The 16,561-nt window shown below is 52.2% G+C and overlaps 1 protein-coding gene across 1 annotated transcript in view; it reads left to right on the top strand.

Annotated features, from left to right (window-relative positions):
* The window catches only part of LOC116955616 (metabotropic glutamate receptor 1-like), a 129,424-nt gene that overhangs the window by 86,791 nt on the left and 26,072 nt on the right, over positions 1–16,561 (top strand). Inside the window, exon 5 of the mRNA XM_032976775.2 lies at positions 15,910–16,078. Coding sequence (XP_032832666.2) covers positions 15,910–16,078 — 169 coding nt within the window. The remainder of the gene's footprint in view (positions 1–15,909; positions 16,079–16,561) is intronic.

Below are 16,561 nucleotides of genomic sequence, written 5' to 3'. Positions count from 1 at the left end.
TTCTCACGACGTTTCGGCCACAACACAAGCGGCCTTCATCAGGTGAAGGGGGCGAGACTGTCTGGTAGGACAGCGCTGGAGTGAGAGAGCCACGTTCAGATCACGGCTTTTAAGCTGTGTGAGAGGAACAAAAAGCCTTAGAGTCGCGGCTCTTTGTTCCTCTCACACAGCTTAAAAGCCGTGATCTGAACGTGGCTCTCTCACTCCAGCGCTGTCCTACCAGACAGTCTCGCCCCCTTCACCTGATGAAGGCCGCTTGTGTTGTGGCCGAAACGTCGTGAGAATATTATTGTGTTATTTTATTTTATCAATTTATTATTTTATTCTCATTCTACGTGACTTTACCGAAAGAACCAAAGAAGATGAATCATTGCAGTCACGAAAGCTTTAAATCGAAGTTCGTGTCGTGTTGCCGTTTCTCCTCCTCTCCGTTGAAGGAGCGCAGACTACAGTGGGTTATTCATAATAAAGGGGTTGTTTTTTTGTGGGAGGGTTAGATCGCGTAGGTATTAATGTGTCATAAACCTCCACCACCCTACACAGCCAGTAAGGTTTGCCACGTAAGAAGTGGGTTACTCTATGGTCCGAAGTTTGGGTCGCATAGCCACACTCGCACCACTGTGGCTGGTCTTTAATGTATCTCTGTGGGTGTCTATGTATCTCTTTGCATCTCTTTGTATCTCTATGCGTCTCTATGTATGTCTATGAGTCTCTGTGCATCTTTGGGGCCGTCCATAAATGACGTCACGCGATTATGGACGATTTTTGACCCCCCCCCCCCTCGTCACACGGCGTCACAAAAAGTCAGACCCCCCCACCTCAAATATGACGTCACAAAGCTCTGCCCTCCCCCCCCCCCAAAAAATATATAGAACATGCTTCAAATCGCTTTAAACTATTGAATTAAGTAGAACGTGTTGTCTATATTTATTTAAAGTTGCGCATTTTGATGTGACGTCACATTTCTCAAAATCCCTTCCCCCCGTCGTCACACATCGTCACAAATGTCTGACCCCCCCCCACCCCACCTACGTGCGTGACGTCATTTATGGACGACCCCTTTTCGTGTCTCTATGAGTGTACTATTATGGTCCACAGTTTGGGTCGCATTGGCCACAATTCGCAGGAGGAGGAGGAATGTCGAAGCCAAGAGGTGGTGCAATGAGGCTTGAGTCTGGATTGAAGAGGAGGTTTTATTATTCTGGACGTCCGCCTTGTTTCACCAGCGTAACGTCGGGGATCTGGGTGAGATTCTAGAATAGGCGACAGCAGCAGCGCGATCCCAGAAGGGGGTGAGGATTGAGACTCGGGACATTGTTGAGGTCTTCGGTGATGATGGGTAGGTGGTAGTCGTTGGGATGTTAATGCATTTTACGTTGAACTTCTTTCGCGCCGTACGTAGCCGACCTCGCTAATCGGAGTTGCGGTGGACAGGACAACAAACCGAACGTAAAAAAAGCAGTTCTAAAGAAACGAGTTTTCAATCTAGACTTGAAACTCCACAGCTCCCAGCGGCTTCCTAATATCGGAAGGAAGAGAGCGTTCCAGACGGCCGCAGAAGCTCATCTGAAAGCGCCGCGCGACGATGCCGCGACCACCGCCTTTGTTCTACGGTTTGCCAAAAGCCGCCCCTGCTGCTGCTGCTGCGAGGATAACCGGAGCGGAATGGCAGCTAAGAAGCGCGGATACAGACGAGACCCACCTCCGTGGAGACGGAACGATTGGGATCGGATCTCGTGCGGGAGCGAGACGGCCTGCGACATTGCGCGACCATCAGAGATGCTGACGAGGCTGGAAGGCCCTTCATCTAGCGGCGGATTGATCATGATGACGACGACGACGACAATGATGAGATTTTTTTTTGTATTCAAATGCAGTGGCGTCTGATGCCACTGCGTAGGCCACACGGGGGATCTTTGTTTAACGGCAGATTTACATTTACGCGATCTTACCCAACAAACCTCTTCGTCTTGCATGCCTAGTTGCTTGAGTGCAGGCTAGGGGCAGGGGAGTGAGGTGGGCTGGGGTTAGGGGTAATCTATTTACTATTTAATATATTTTAGCCCATTCAATATACATTGCGCACCGCAACGATGCTCTTGTAGTCCATCTAATATAAATGTAAAAAAAAATGTTATTTATTTATTTCTCCCCGTACGTCATGCCGTCCGATTGTCTTCCGTGGCATGCCCCGTGAATGCCACCCCAACGTTGAGCCACTGGGGATTGTGAGCTCGAGGGGGTGACCGTCCCCTTCCCGTGAGATGCCACGGGAGATTGGGGGGTGGGGGGGGGGCTGAGTGGGGGGAGGCTGAGTGGGAGAGGGGGGGCTGAGTGGGGGGGGGGGCTGCGGGGAGATGGGGGAGCGTTGAACGTGCCAGGAGATAGTGAAACAGCAGAAGAGACAGGGAGTGTGATTGGAGTGGTAAAATTGGATTATTTGTTACGATTGTTGAAACTGAAACGCCTCCCTTATTGCTACATTTCAAACAAACAAAAAAAATACGCTCCATTGGAATACGCATTCCGTTTTGCAATAATCGCCTTGCCGACTGCGTGAACCTAGCAGGATCGTCTTGAGACAGAGTCTTGAAACTCAGCGAGGCTTCGCTGATGACGATGCTGAAGTCCTATCGTGTTTGTGTATTGTGTTTGCTGCGGCAACGTTCCGACCGCGTGGCCCCTAACTGGACATCTGTGGGGGGAAAAACAAGAGCTTCTTAGCTTATCGGATTCCTCCAGCATGAATAAATTGATTCCGATAATGAGGAACAGGCGAGGGCGTGGGGCGGATGACGTGGCAGAGGTGGCAGCCGAAGATGCAGCTGACGTTGGAGGGGGGGCGGCGGGGGGCGGGGGAGGCAATGATGCGGGGCTGTGATGAAGGAAAGGGAAATAAATGGACTGCAATGTTTAGGGTCGGGGCAGGGGCGAGACAGAGGAGATGGGATCGAGATGAATCACTTGCCCACACAATGGGCACCGGTTTTTTTTTTTTGGCGGGGGGGGGGGGAGCAGCGGTGTCTTGAGCTTTGTGCATCGCGTCCGACAACGTTTGCTTAAAGCGGACGATGCGAGCGTCCCAATTCCGCACCATTGCCGCTATCGTCATCGTCTATGAGGTACGGACGCGACTCGCGTGCGGCGACACGCACGACGCCACGTGCGGCGTCCACCACCGAGCGGATTTGCGGCCTTGGCCAACGCGTGGATTCGCAGTTGCACCGCCTGCGCGATCGATGGCCGCGCCGCGTGCTTGGCTTCGAGAAGACCGATGGGAGACTCTCATAGAGACCCATCGACTGCTATATATATAGAAACATATAGAAACATGCATTACAGTAGTGGCATAGACCCCATAGACTCACATCGAGGTCCGAGAGACTCGGACAAAGACCCATTAACAGAGGCCAATCAACTCAACACAAAGGCCAATCAACTCAACACAAAGGCCAATCAAGTCAACACAGAGACACAGAGGCCCATAGATTGACATCAGTGGTATAGAACGGTCGGCATGGGCCACTGCTGCAATTACTTAAATGGGTCTCCCCCTTTCCAATGCCCCCCCCCCCCACCCACCCACCCACCTTCGTATCTTGGACTCAGGTGGCTGAAGTCCCCCCCCCCCCTTCTGCAGCCCGTGGGCCCTGGGTGCCCGTGTCACCACCGCCTGCACACTCGACAGCCACTCCTCTGGGCACCAGAGCCTCATTAATGCTTCTTGTATTGCTTCACCTTTATTTCCTACACCTTGCACTCATGCCGTGCTGTTGTACTGCTAGTTGTTGTCGCGTTCTAAACCCTGTGTGCCGGCTGGATATCTGTGGGAAAAGAGCTTTAGAGCTCATCGGATTCCTCCTGAAGTATAAATACATATTCTTATTTAAGCTGTAGGGGGGTGGGTCAAGGAGCGCCAACAGCTGCTCTTCCCTCTTGCCTGTCCGGTAGGACGCTGCTACAGGCGGCGTCACGGTCAGCGCGCCCTGGACTTGCAATCCAGAGGTTGGCGGTTCGACCTCCAGGCGCGGCAGTGCAGTATAAAGCGTGGACGCTGCGATCAGTCGACCGGCGGCGAGTCGCACGTGACGCGTCAATGCGTGGGCATTTCCTCCCCGACCCCCCGCACCGGCCCCCACCTCTTCAGCGACTATCCCTTGAAGAGTAGGCCAACATACCCCATAATGAGAAGGGTCTTCTCCGGAGCAGTCCTTCGCCAAACAAGTGTGCGTTCCGCCACGGAGTCCCAGGTGTACCGCAGTGCTTTCGGAATTCGAGGAGAGGAAGGGACGTCACCGTTTTCCAGCTTGGACGGATCGGGGGGACTCCCTTTCCGTGCCGTTCAGTGGCCGTTCCACCACAACCCCCACTGCCAACCCTCGGCCCTCCCTCTCCATTTGACCGCGCATACGCAGCAGTACGACAGACGCGGCCGTCAGCCAGCGCTCCCCTGGCCCTCGCAACTCCCACCAGGGCCACACAGTCATCGGGTTTGGTTCGGTGTGCCGCGAAGATCGAGAGCTGTGGGATTGAAAACAAATGTCGAAGGGCACTGGGTCTAGACGATAGAGCAGTGGTCCTTCTTAACCACGCATTCCCTGGGGGTGCTAGATGCACTTTTTTTGGGCGGTGCGAGACATGGGCAGATTTTATTTTTGTTTGAAGGCAAATCATCGAAACACAAATTAAGCATGGGCATGTAAGCACAACTACTTTGTTTCGATAAGACATCACGAGCGTGAGTGAGGGCCGCCACACATTTAAACCCACTGTTGGGTTTGACAGCAGTAGCACGATGATGATGATGGAATTGGTTTTATCACTTGTTGTGTATTACCGGGGGGCCGCACGCCAGGGGCCGCACTCAAGGCCACCAGGGCCCGCCGGTGACCCCGCGGTGGCCTTGCAATTGTAGCGACAGTGCGTGGACTAGCGGCCACGGGTGGTATCTGCAGGTGTGGAAACAGTATGGGGCAGCGGTCCCCAACCTTTTTGGCACCATGGACCGGTTTCGTGGAAGACAATTTTTTTCACGGTCCGGGGGGGGGAGGAGTTCATCATTGGGCCTTTTTCCCTTTTCAAAGAAGCTCTCCAGCTACTTTTGTTTTTTACTCATTTTGGCTACTAGGGGTTAGAGCTTGTGGGCTACTCATTGTGGCTACTAGGGGTTAGAGCTTGTGGGCTACTCATTGTGGCTACTAGGGGTTAGATCTTGTGGGCTTACTCATTGTGGCTACTAGGGGTTAGCCTGTGGGCTTACTCACTGTGGCTACTAGGGGTTAGCTTGTGGGCTTACTCATTGTGGCTACTAGGGGTTAGAGCTTGTGGGCTACTCATTGTGGCTACTAGGGGTTAGAGCTTGTGGGATACTCATTGTGGCTACTAGGGGTTAGATCTTGTGGGCTTACTCATTGTGTCTACTAGGGGTTAGAGCTCGTGGGCTTACTCATTGTGGCTACTAGGGGTTAGAGCTTGTGGGCTTACTCATTGTGGCTACTAGGGGTTAGCTTGTGAGCTTACTCATTGTGGCTACTAGGGGTTAGAGCTCGTGGGCTTACTCATTGTGGCTACTAGGGGTTAGAGCTCGTGGGCTTACTCATTGTGGCTACTAGGGGTTAGAGCTTGTGGGCTTACTCATTGTGGCTACTAGGGGTTAGAGCTTGTGGGCTTACTCATTGTGGCTACTAGGGGTTAGCTTGTGAGCTTACTCATTGTGGCTACTAGGGGTTAGAGCTCGTGGGCTTACTCATTGTGGCTACTAGGGGTTAGAGCTCGTGGGCTTACTCATTTTGGCTACTAGGGGTTAGAGCTTGTGGGCTACTCATTGTGGCTACTAGGGGTTAGAGCTTGTGGGCTACTCATTGTGGCTACTAGGGGTTAGATCTTGTGGGCTTACTCATTGTGGCTACTAGGGGTTAGCCTGTGGGCTTACTCACTGTGGCTACTAGGGGTTAGCTTGTGGGCTTACTCATTGTGGCTACTAGGGGTTAGAGCTTGTGGGCTACTCATTGTGGCTACTAGGGGTTAGAGCTTGTGGGATACTCATTGTGGCTACTAGGGGTTAGATCTTGTGGGCTTACTCATTGTGTCTACTAGGGGTTAGAGCTCGTGGGCTTACTCATTGTGGCTACTAGGGGTTAGAGCTTGTGGGCTTACTCATTGTGGCTACTAGGGGTTAGCTTGTGAGCTTACTCATTGTGGCTACTAGGGGTTAGAGCTCGTGGGCTTACTCATTGTGGCTACTAGGGGTTAGAGCTCGTGGGCTTACTCATTGTGGCTACTAGGGGTTAGAGCTTGTGGGCTTACTCATTGTGGCTACTAGGGGTTAGAGCTTGTGGGCTTACTCATTGTGGCTACTAGGGGTTAGAGCTCGTGGGCTTACTCATTGTGGCTACTAGGGGTTAGAGCTTGTGGGCTTACTCATTGTGGCTACTAGGGGTTAGAGCTTGTGGGCTTACTCATTGTGGCTACTAGGGGTTAGAGCTTGTGGGCTTACTCATTGTGGCTACTAGGGGTTAGAGCTTGTGGGCTTACTCATTGTGGCTACTAGGGGTTAGCCTGTGGGCTTACTCATTGTGGCTACTAGGGGTTAGCCTGTGGGCTTACTCATTGTGGCTACTAGGGGTTAGCCTGTGGGCTTACTCATTGTGGCTACTAGGGGTTAGCTTGTGGGCTTACTCACTGTGGCTACTAGGGGTTAGAGCTCGTAGGCTTACCAACAATGTGACTGAGACAAGTGCGCAGTGCGGGAAAGAGGCACGGACGGAAGTGGTAAATAATAAAATAATGGGCGGGCCACGTGCGGACTCACCGCTCTCACCTCCTGCTGTGCGGCCCGGTTCCTAACAGGCCACGGACCGGTACCGGTCCGCGGCCAGGGGGTTGGGGACCCCTGGTATAGGGGACTTGCGGCCACGTGTGTTAACAACAAAGTGCAGGTAAACGCGACTAGCGCTCACAAGTGGTAATAACCAGGCTAGGGAAGAGAGAGGGGAAGGATCTGGGACGTTCAGGAACCGGTGAGAGAGTTCTAGAAGAAGGGGCGTGGCCAGGGGTAGAGAGATGGGTCCGCGCTGGGGGATAAAAGGAGGCGAGAAGCGAGGTTCTGGGTTTGCCGTGGGAGTCGGGGTCGCCGCTATGTCCTCGAGCCGTCACCGTGTCTTCGAGTCGTCGCTGTGAAGAGGTCGTGTTCTGAATAAATACATCCCTCATCAGTGTCTGAAGCGTCGTTAAGGACACTGCTCGAGACAAGGCCCCTTCCGCCAGCAGCGACGCCGACGGGGGGATTGCGGGGCCTGCGCCTTTGCCTTACGCGGTCCTGCGTAATGCCCGTGAGGGGGGCGGGGGAAGATGAGGCCCACGGACTGCTGTGGTCTCATGGCAACAAGGGACGCATTGCACCTGCTCGGTCTCAAATTGATGTCTCGCCCATGCTGCATTAGCGGCGTATTCCTGCACTAAAAAAAAACACACGCACAAAGATCCCCCGTGTAGCCTGTAACAGACTATCGGGGCAGGGTGCTGTTAGCGAGCACCTATGAAGGCCTGTACGGCACACGAGGGGGTAAGTGACTACCACCACGCCCAGCCGCCTTTGTCTCCCTAGCGGCGATGTTTACACATCGCACCAGGTACTTATTTGAGGTTGAGTCGACCTAGGAAAGGCCCAGGAGCGGTTTAGATAATCGCCACTGGTGTTGCGAACCCGCGTTGCCGGGTTCGTAGCGCAGCGCGCTAACCGCTACACTGCCGCTCGCCACTAGGGCACCCAGCACACTGACACGCAGAGTCCATGATAGTAGTCATCATGATGTACCTACCATGTAATGGGGATGGCTTCCAAGAAAGCTCTTAGCGTGGGCTTGCCATGGTTACGGGCGGAGACATCAGCGGAAGCTGCATGCATTCTCCAGCTCGGTTTTGTTTTTTTTAACACACCGTATCGCTTTTCACGATACGATGTTAACAGAACATTTTATTTATAACTGGAGGAGGAATCTGATGAGCTGTGAAGCTGTTTTTTTCACAGGCACAGAATCAGAAAGTTACAACACAATAATGCAAAACACGATAAGAGTGATAGTTATAATGAAGCTAAGCAAATCACTGTATATATCTCCATGTTTATTTTAGCAGGTAAAGTCCACTGAGCTATTAGCTTATTTTTCAGACTCAACATGACCACAAATGACAGTTGTCACATCGTGACGATTATCGAGATATCGGTTTTTTCTGTAACATTTTAACTGCGTTATGCACGTTAATTCTGTCATTTTCATGCTTTGCTGTATGCCCAGGGATGAATAGAGATGGCTCAAAGAGTTTGTCGAATTCTAATCGTTGCAACTTTGCAATCTATAATAACATGTCAACATTCAGTCTTTCACCAGCAGCTAGGTTTCAAGCAAGATACTCTTGCTTGTTCAAGCTAGGCTTGCTTGAACCATTGATTTAAAAATCAAACTATGCAACTGTTTCAACATCCAGTGCATCAGCAGCGGAGTCAGGCTTGCGTGAACCATCGGTTCAACGCACGTGAACTGCCAGACGTTCATAGGCAAGGGCCCTCCCTGGTAGATGTGGCTCCTGGGTCCGACGCGCAAACTCCAGCAAGTCAAATCATCGTCGGCTTTCGCCACGGAGGCGACTCGTCACGGGATGAGCCGGAGGAAAACGAAAGGCGCGCCGCTCTTTAATCTCTCCTCTCTCGGAGCGCGCAGCAGAAAACCTCCCTCCACCCCTACCCCCCGCCACGTTTTGCCAGCAACAACAAAAACAAAACAACAACAACAACGATAACCAACAACGGCGTGTCAGCTCCCCTGTACTCTTGAGAAAGATGTGTGTGAAAGATGCCCCCTCCCCTCCCTCCTCCCCCCCCCCATTAAAATTGCATGCGGCTTGTTCACGACATGTTCTGGTGGTTATTTTGTTTAATTATTAAGCGACCCTTACGAGCTAGCGGGCGGGCGGGCGGGCGGGCGGACGAGCGGGGGGGCTATATCCTTGGCGGGGGAGTGGAGGGGGCGACGTGGCAGGGGGGGGGGGGTCAGCCACGTGGCTGGGTGGGGGGGTCAGCCACGTGTTTTCGCTTCACCGTCTCCGGCTTCATCTGGCTGGCCGCGTGCTGGCTGTCCATGCGGGAGGCCTCGTTCCCCCGTGTCCCCCGCGTGGATATTGCCAAATGTTTCGCCCCGGCGGCGGCGGACGTTTTAACTTGTACGTCGCCGGCTGCGATAACACGGACGGACGCACAACGACAACGACGATGATGATGATGACGATGATGTTGATGATGACGATGGCAGAAATGACTTTGGTCGCGCGTGGTTGGATTTCGCACGCGGCACGACTTGAAACCCAGCCGATGAGAATACCGCTCGACGTTATAAGCCCGGTGCTACATTTAAAAAAAAACGCCGCTCAAGTGGTGCGCTCCCAGAAGGCCGCGCGGTGTTGCTGATGGGATGTGTGAAACATGAAATACACGCGGCGCAGCGACGTTAACTCCCTCGCCTGGTTAGACAGGAGCACCTGGGTTTCCATCCAGACCCTGGCGCATGCTATATATTTGGAGTTTCACACGGAGTCTTTCGCGACCAATATTATTCCTAATAAAGGTTTTTTTTCATGCTAGATCGCGTAAATAATTAAATGTGTCGTAACATAATTTGCCAGATGTTGGAAGTAATTACCAGCGAAACGTCTTATTTACATTGTAAATGTTGTGGATTTACCCTCCAGCACACCGGTGGGCTGAAGTAGTAACTAATTGACGCGTTGCTTACGTGACAAACCTTACTGCCTGTACTCTTTGGTTCTTTCGGTAACGTGACGTAGGTATAAAATAAAATAAATCACGACGTTTCAATTGCAACACAAGCGGTCGAAACGTCGTGATTTATTTTATTTTCTACCTACGTGACTTTAGCGAAAGAACCAAAGAGTATGGATTCCTACAGTCACGAAAGCTTCAAATCAAGACTTATTGGCTGTGTCGGGTGGTGGAGGGGTCCTACACGTTTATACTTACGCGACCTAACCCAAAAACCGTTTAACATGAACACGTGATCCTTATGGCGATACCCCGGGGTTCCAAAAAATACTAAATGGCCGAGGCAATTGAATATTTTATTTCTGGGACACTATTTTTTTTTGTCCAGGGGTGTTACTTCACTCCGCGACTGGGGCACCAATCAATTCGAAATCGGTTCCACTCCGCCATGTCGAAACGCCAAACATCAGCATAAAAAAATCCCATTATCGAAAAATTCAACTCTGAATCGTGCATCGTGAGTACAGCTCGTCCTGAGATGAGTCGATTGCCGCATCGCCGACCATCGACAGACTAAAACTGACTGCATCACGGAGACTGTGCGAGAGCCGGGGCGACTATGGGACTACAATGATCCTCCCCGGGCTACCACCATAAGGTTCATTTGAAGTTTGGATCCTCTGGTGTTTTTTTTTGCCTCCTCCACATTTAGAATCACAACGGTAAGCCACTTCGTTGAGGAAATAATTCGTGATAGCCAGGTCGCTTCTGAAACAAACAAAAAAAGACCCACACAGCTCAGTGGGGCTTTTTACACCTGGTAAAAAAAAACTAAATTGGTATTTATTTTATCATTATTGCTGAGTGCACAACGCGAGCACCCATTGGCAGAGCGGCCGTCAGACGCACCGCGCAGGAAGAGCGAGCGGGCGCTGTAATAGAATAATAATGATTGTTAACGACGTTATAAAGACCCCTTAAACAATCGTTCTCAGGATAAAATCTATCGAAATCACCGATCAGAGATTTGCCCCCCCCCCCACCATATACGATTGTGTGTGGATCGTGATTCGAAGGTCAACTGTTGTCGATTCCGCTCAGTCGATCTGGCACCCGGCTCAAAGTCGATCGGGCAGCCCATTTCTATTTATTTTAAATTACATTCGGCGGTTCACACATCGCAACAAAAACAACGGTATGGATGTTCGACTTTTACGGGTTTTTTTACGTTAATTTGTTCATATAGTCGATTAATTGGCAATCGATCCGTCGATCGAGTAATGATCCTCTGGACGATTCATTTTATTGGCTAATATCAGACGATCCTTTGTAATTTGTGCCACGTAACATGATCCCCCTCCACTCTGACGGTCGCACCTGATTGGCTCACAAGTGACGACATCACTATTTCAAACCGAAACCATCGGGTGGAATTCTGCACGTCTCTGTGTCTCGTCGTCTGATGATGCTGGTTGTTGTCGTTGTTGTAATTGCTGGCGAAACGTCACCGTACTTGAATTGCAAAGCGTCGTTTTGTGGATTTACTCTCCAGCACACTGCTGAAGCTAGTCGCATATTTGGCATGTTTTGTGTTTGCGTGACCAACCTTACTAATCGCCCATTGTCGGGTGGTGGCCGCGGGTTGACCGACACGTTTATATTAACGCGATCTGATGTGGATGTGCGCCATCTGATGCGGATAATATCAGCAAGGTCGGCTATCCCGTCGCAGTCTCGCTGACATTATCGCCGCAGCGCCCCGTGGTGCCACGCCAGAGCGCTGGGCTTTCTGTGCCTCTCCGATCTCACCGGCGGAACGCACTCGGCACCCCGCCGTGGCGAATGCGGAATCTGTTTCCACCGCTGACCACAGAGCACCCAGTTGGAGGTGAGAGGATCCTGGAAGTTTCCATGGAGCGAGGGTGCTGTTGTAAACAAAGCAAAAAATATATATGTATACCGACGACGATTCCTCGGATATTGTTGACATAGTATATTGTTTGTTCAAAGCGGCATCATACTGTGCGTATATTTAGGTTGTTGTTTTTTTCTTTCACGCGATCGCACTCTCGTTTGAAGTATTATTAGAATGTATTTAATTGCAAATTGACTGAGATTATATATCTGAAGCTCGCTTCAGCGAGGAAAGTGGCTCCCGTGTCGACGGTGCCCCCGTCCAGCGCCGCTGGCAGGCCAGGCCAGAGGGCCCATGGGTCACGAATATTGAGGGCCCTCAAGGAACCCACGTGTTGAGATCACCTCACTCTACTCACCTTCCACGCACTCTCCTACCTCTCATCTCACTCTACTCCCACGTCACACACTCTCCTACCTCTCATCTCACTCTACTCCCACGCCACACTCTCCTACCTCTCATCTCACTCTACTCACCTTCCACGCACTCTCCTACCTCTCATCTCACTCTACTCACCTTCCACACACTCTCCTACCTCTCATCTCACTCTACTCACCTTCCACACACTCTCCTACCTCTCATCTCACTCTACTCCCACACCACACACTCTTCTAACTCTCATCTCACTCTACTCCCACACCACACACTCTTCTAACTCTCGTCTCACTCTCTACTCCCCTCCACGCACTCTCCTACCTCTCATCTCACTCTACTCCCACGCCACACACTCTCCTACCTCTCATCTCACTCTACTCCCACACCACACACTCTTCTAACTCTCGTCTCACTCTCTACTCCCCTCCACACACTCTCCTACCTCTCATCTCACTCTACTCCCACGCCACACACTCTTCTAACTCTCGTCTCGCTCTCTACTCCCCTCCACGCACTCTCCTACCTCTCATCTCACTCTACTCCCACGCCACACACTCTCCTACCTCTCATCTCACTCTACTCCCACGCCACACACTCTTCTAACTCTCGTCTCACTCTCTACTCCCCTCCACGCACTCTCCTACCTCTCATCTCACTCTACTCCCACGCCACACACTCTTCTAACTCTCGTCTCGCTCTCTACTCCCCTCCACGCACTCTCCTTCCTCTCCCCTGCCATCTCACTCTCTACTCCCCTCCACGCACTCTCCTCTGCCTCTCAATTCACTAATACCTCCCCCCTGCATGCGCTCTCGCGTTCAATGATTTCCGTTGAAGCCTCCAGTCAAACTTCTCTCGGTGCAGTTGCACCGCCTGCACACTCGATAGCCACCCCACTGGGTGACGATGGGCGGTGGTCGCTAGTGGAGATGATGGTTGTTTTGTCGTGCGGCAACGCTAGAGGAAGTGGCATGCTGATGGTGTCGCCAGCGGTTTGTGCTCGTTATTTAAATGCTAATGAATTCCCCCGCTCCCTCGCCCCCTCAACGCAATTCCTCGGTCACCGCTGGCCCAAGGGAGGTTGTTGGCGCGTGCGTGGGACGCGCGCGCGCGAGAGAGAGAGAGAGATTCGCGCTCTCCGTCAGATTATTTTTCGCGAGCGTGGGTCGGCGTTCGCGGACGACCTCTATCCAGCCTCGGCTCGGCCGCGCGTCTCTCGCGGGCGGGTAGAGCCGCGTGGAACAGGGGACAAAGGGGACGGGCGACACAACCGGGAAAATGCTCAATTGTGCACTCCGGTTTTTTTTTGCCCGGTTATCCGGGACAACGACACTCATGTTGATGAGTTTAACACGGAGTCTTTCGCGACCGATGTAATTCATAATAAGGGGGGGGGGAGGGGTGGCGGTTAGATTACATCGCGTAAATATAAATGTGTCAAACCTTACTAAACGGTTGTGTCGGGTGGTGGTGGGTTAACCACACATTTATATTGACGCGAACTAACCCAAAACCATAACAACAGCAAAAAAAAATGTCTTCATTATGAAAAAAAAGAATAACGACGATGATGATGATGAGCAAAGATGCGGTGCATTTCATATCCGGTCCATTCTCATCGCGCCAAGGCGATCAACCGAAGTGGCTGTGTGGTTTACGGACACTACCCGGTGGTTTCACGACAGAGGGGGAGGGGGCGGGGGGAGGGGACCCGGGGTGGTGGGGGGGGTCTTTAACGTCCGCTGGCAAGCAGACCGAAGCGCATCGCGGTGAGCAACGAGGCTGTCCTGAGCCGGAGTCAAACCGCGAGCCCTCTGCGTTGACCCCGAGGAGGGGCAAGCGTGCTACAAAGAGAGTCATCGATCGCACAGGACGGAATATAAGTTAGACCGTAAGCACCGTGCTTAGTGAGAATTTGGAGTAACCACCTCTTTTGTTTTTTTGCACTGTAGGCAAATAAAAAATATCCACCGATCATATATATATTTTTTTCTCAGCCAGCCCAGGTCTATTATATAACAAAGTAACAAGGTGTGTGTGCAGCGGCAACACCGTTATAAAGAAGTTCAACACAGCAAGGGGGTGGGAGGCGAGGGAGTGAAAGAAAAGGGAGTAAGGGGGGGGGGGGGGTGTGATAAATACCAACGCTATCATGAATCACGGTGCCTCGACAAAAACCCAAACATTACTATATAACGGCGGACAATTTGCAAAAGGACCACAAATTGACACGTTCAGCGTGACGTTGTTCTGCCAAAAAAAGGCCTCTTAAACCCCACCAAAAGCAAACCGTCGTGGATTATAAATACCCAAGACAGGAAACGCTATCGGCACAACAACAACAACAGCAGCAGCGGCGGCGGCGGCGGCGGCTGCAGCTGAAAACGTGACGACATCCAATCAGACGGAACGAATCCGAAAATCTGAACCACGCCGCAATGGGCACGCACGTCGCGAGCAGCCGTAAACAAAAATATCCCGTGGCACCTTAAGAGTCCCGACAGAGCGGGACACGCAAAGCGTCAACATTTTTGCGGCGGTGGTGTTCGTGGTGTAAATAATGCATACGTGGTATTTAGCAAACACAAAAATTACTTTACCCTCCCCGGCAATTAAACACATGTTAAGATATAAACTAAGAGAACTAAACTATTTTTTTTTATTTTACCAGGTAAAGCCCACTGAGCTATACAGCTCGTTTTTTTCAGAAAAAAATCCACGTGACCACGGGGAAAGAGACACGAAAACTCCAAACCTACAGCAGGCGCCAGGGTCGGGATCGGGATCGAACCCACGACCTCGTGCGTACCGGTCGAGGTGGTTAACATCTCGTCATCGCGATACTACACTTGCATAAAGGGTCCCGCAGATAAAGCTGCAGAGTATTTGCTGAACTGCTCCGATGGCCAACGGCGCTTGACGGATGACCGCGGCGCTGACTCGAAGCCTGTTGTTGCTGCTGCTCGCTTTGCCCGCCGCGCCAACCAATCACGCTCTCCCGTCACGGGGCCACTGCAGATATTGAGATGGACAGCCAGGTGACCTTTATATATTCCTCGCGTACGAGCCCTTTCGAGACCGCGGGTGACCCCTTCTCAAGGGAGACTTGGGGTTTAAATAAGCTGAGTGGAAGAAAAAAAATGAGGAACACATTCCTGCATGCTTCGTCCTGTTCTTCTTCTTCTTGCAGAGCCGCACCTGTACCTGTCTTTGTGACGATCAAATCCAACTGCCGCCACGTGGTTCCTACGCAACCACGTGGTTCCTACGCAACCACGTGCTCCACTGCTGGCACGTGGTTCCTATGCCGCCACGTGTTCCAATGCTGGCATATGGTTCCTAAGACAGGACGTGGTTCCCACGCAGCTACGCGGTTCCTATTCTGCCACGTGGTACTTACGCAACCACGTGCTCCAACGCTGGCACGTGGCTCCTACGCCGGCACGTGTTCCAATGCTGGCACGTGGTTCCTAAGACAGGACGTGTTTCCCACGCAGTCACGTGGTTCCTATTCTGCCAAGTGTTTCCTACGCAGCCACACATTATATTGCTGGCACGTGGTTCATATGCCGGAACGTCGTTCCACAGCGGCACGTGGTTCCTAACACACGACGCGGTTCCCACGCAGCCACGCGGTCCCACACCGGCACGCGGTTCCAATGCTGGCAGGTGGTTCCAACACCGGCACGTGATTCCCCAGCGGCACGTGGTTCCTACACTGCCACGTGGTTCCTATTCCTTCACGTGGTTCATTGACGTTCAGTCGGACTGACAGCGATTCCCGTGTGGTCGTCGCGTGTGCCCACACCCCCCCCCCCCCCCCCCCCACCTTGTGCGTCTGCAGCTACGACATCATGAACCTGCAGGAGACCAGCCAGGACAGCTACAGCTACGAGAAGGTGGGCAGCTGGGAGAACGGGGAGCTGCGCATGGAGGACCGCATCATGTGGCCCAACCGCAGCATCGGCGTCAAGTCGGTGTGCAGCGAGGCGTGCGGCCGCGGGCAGATACGGGTGGGTGGTGCGCGAAACGCTGCCCCATAGACTCAACGCTGCCCCATAGACTCAGCACTGCCCCATAGACTCAACACTGCCCCATAGACTCAGCACTGCCCCATAGACTCAGCACTGCCCCATAGACTCAACAATGCCCATAGACTCAACGCTGCCCCATAGACTCAACACTGCCCCAAAGACTCAGTACTGCCCTATAGACTCAACACTGCCCATAGACTAAGCACTGCCCCATAGACTCAACGCTGCCCCATAGAATTAAGACTGTCCCATAGACTCATCACTGCCCCATAGACTCAGCACTACCCCATAGACTTAACACTGCCCCATAGACTCAACACTGCCCCATAGACTCAACACTACCCATAGACCCAACTCTGCCCATAGACTCAACACTGCCCCATAGACTCAACACTGCCCCATAGACTCATCACATCACCATAGACTCAACATTACACATAGACTCAGCACTGCCTCATAGAC

The sequence above is a fragment of the Petromyzon marinus genome, chromosome 60 (genome assembly GCF_048934315.1).
Source record: "Petromyzon marinus isolate PM22_M1 ecotype Great Lakes invasive population chromosome 60, UKy_Petmar_22M1.pri1.0, whole genome shotgun sequence".
Lineage (NCBI taxonomy): Eukaryota > Metazoa > Chordata > Hyperoartia > Petromyzontiformes > Petromyzontidae > Petromyzon > Petromyzon marinus.
The sequence above is the reverse complement of the archived record's forward strand: the minus strand, read 5'-3'. Positions and strand labels throughout refer to the sequence as shown.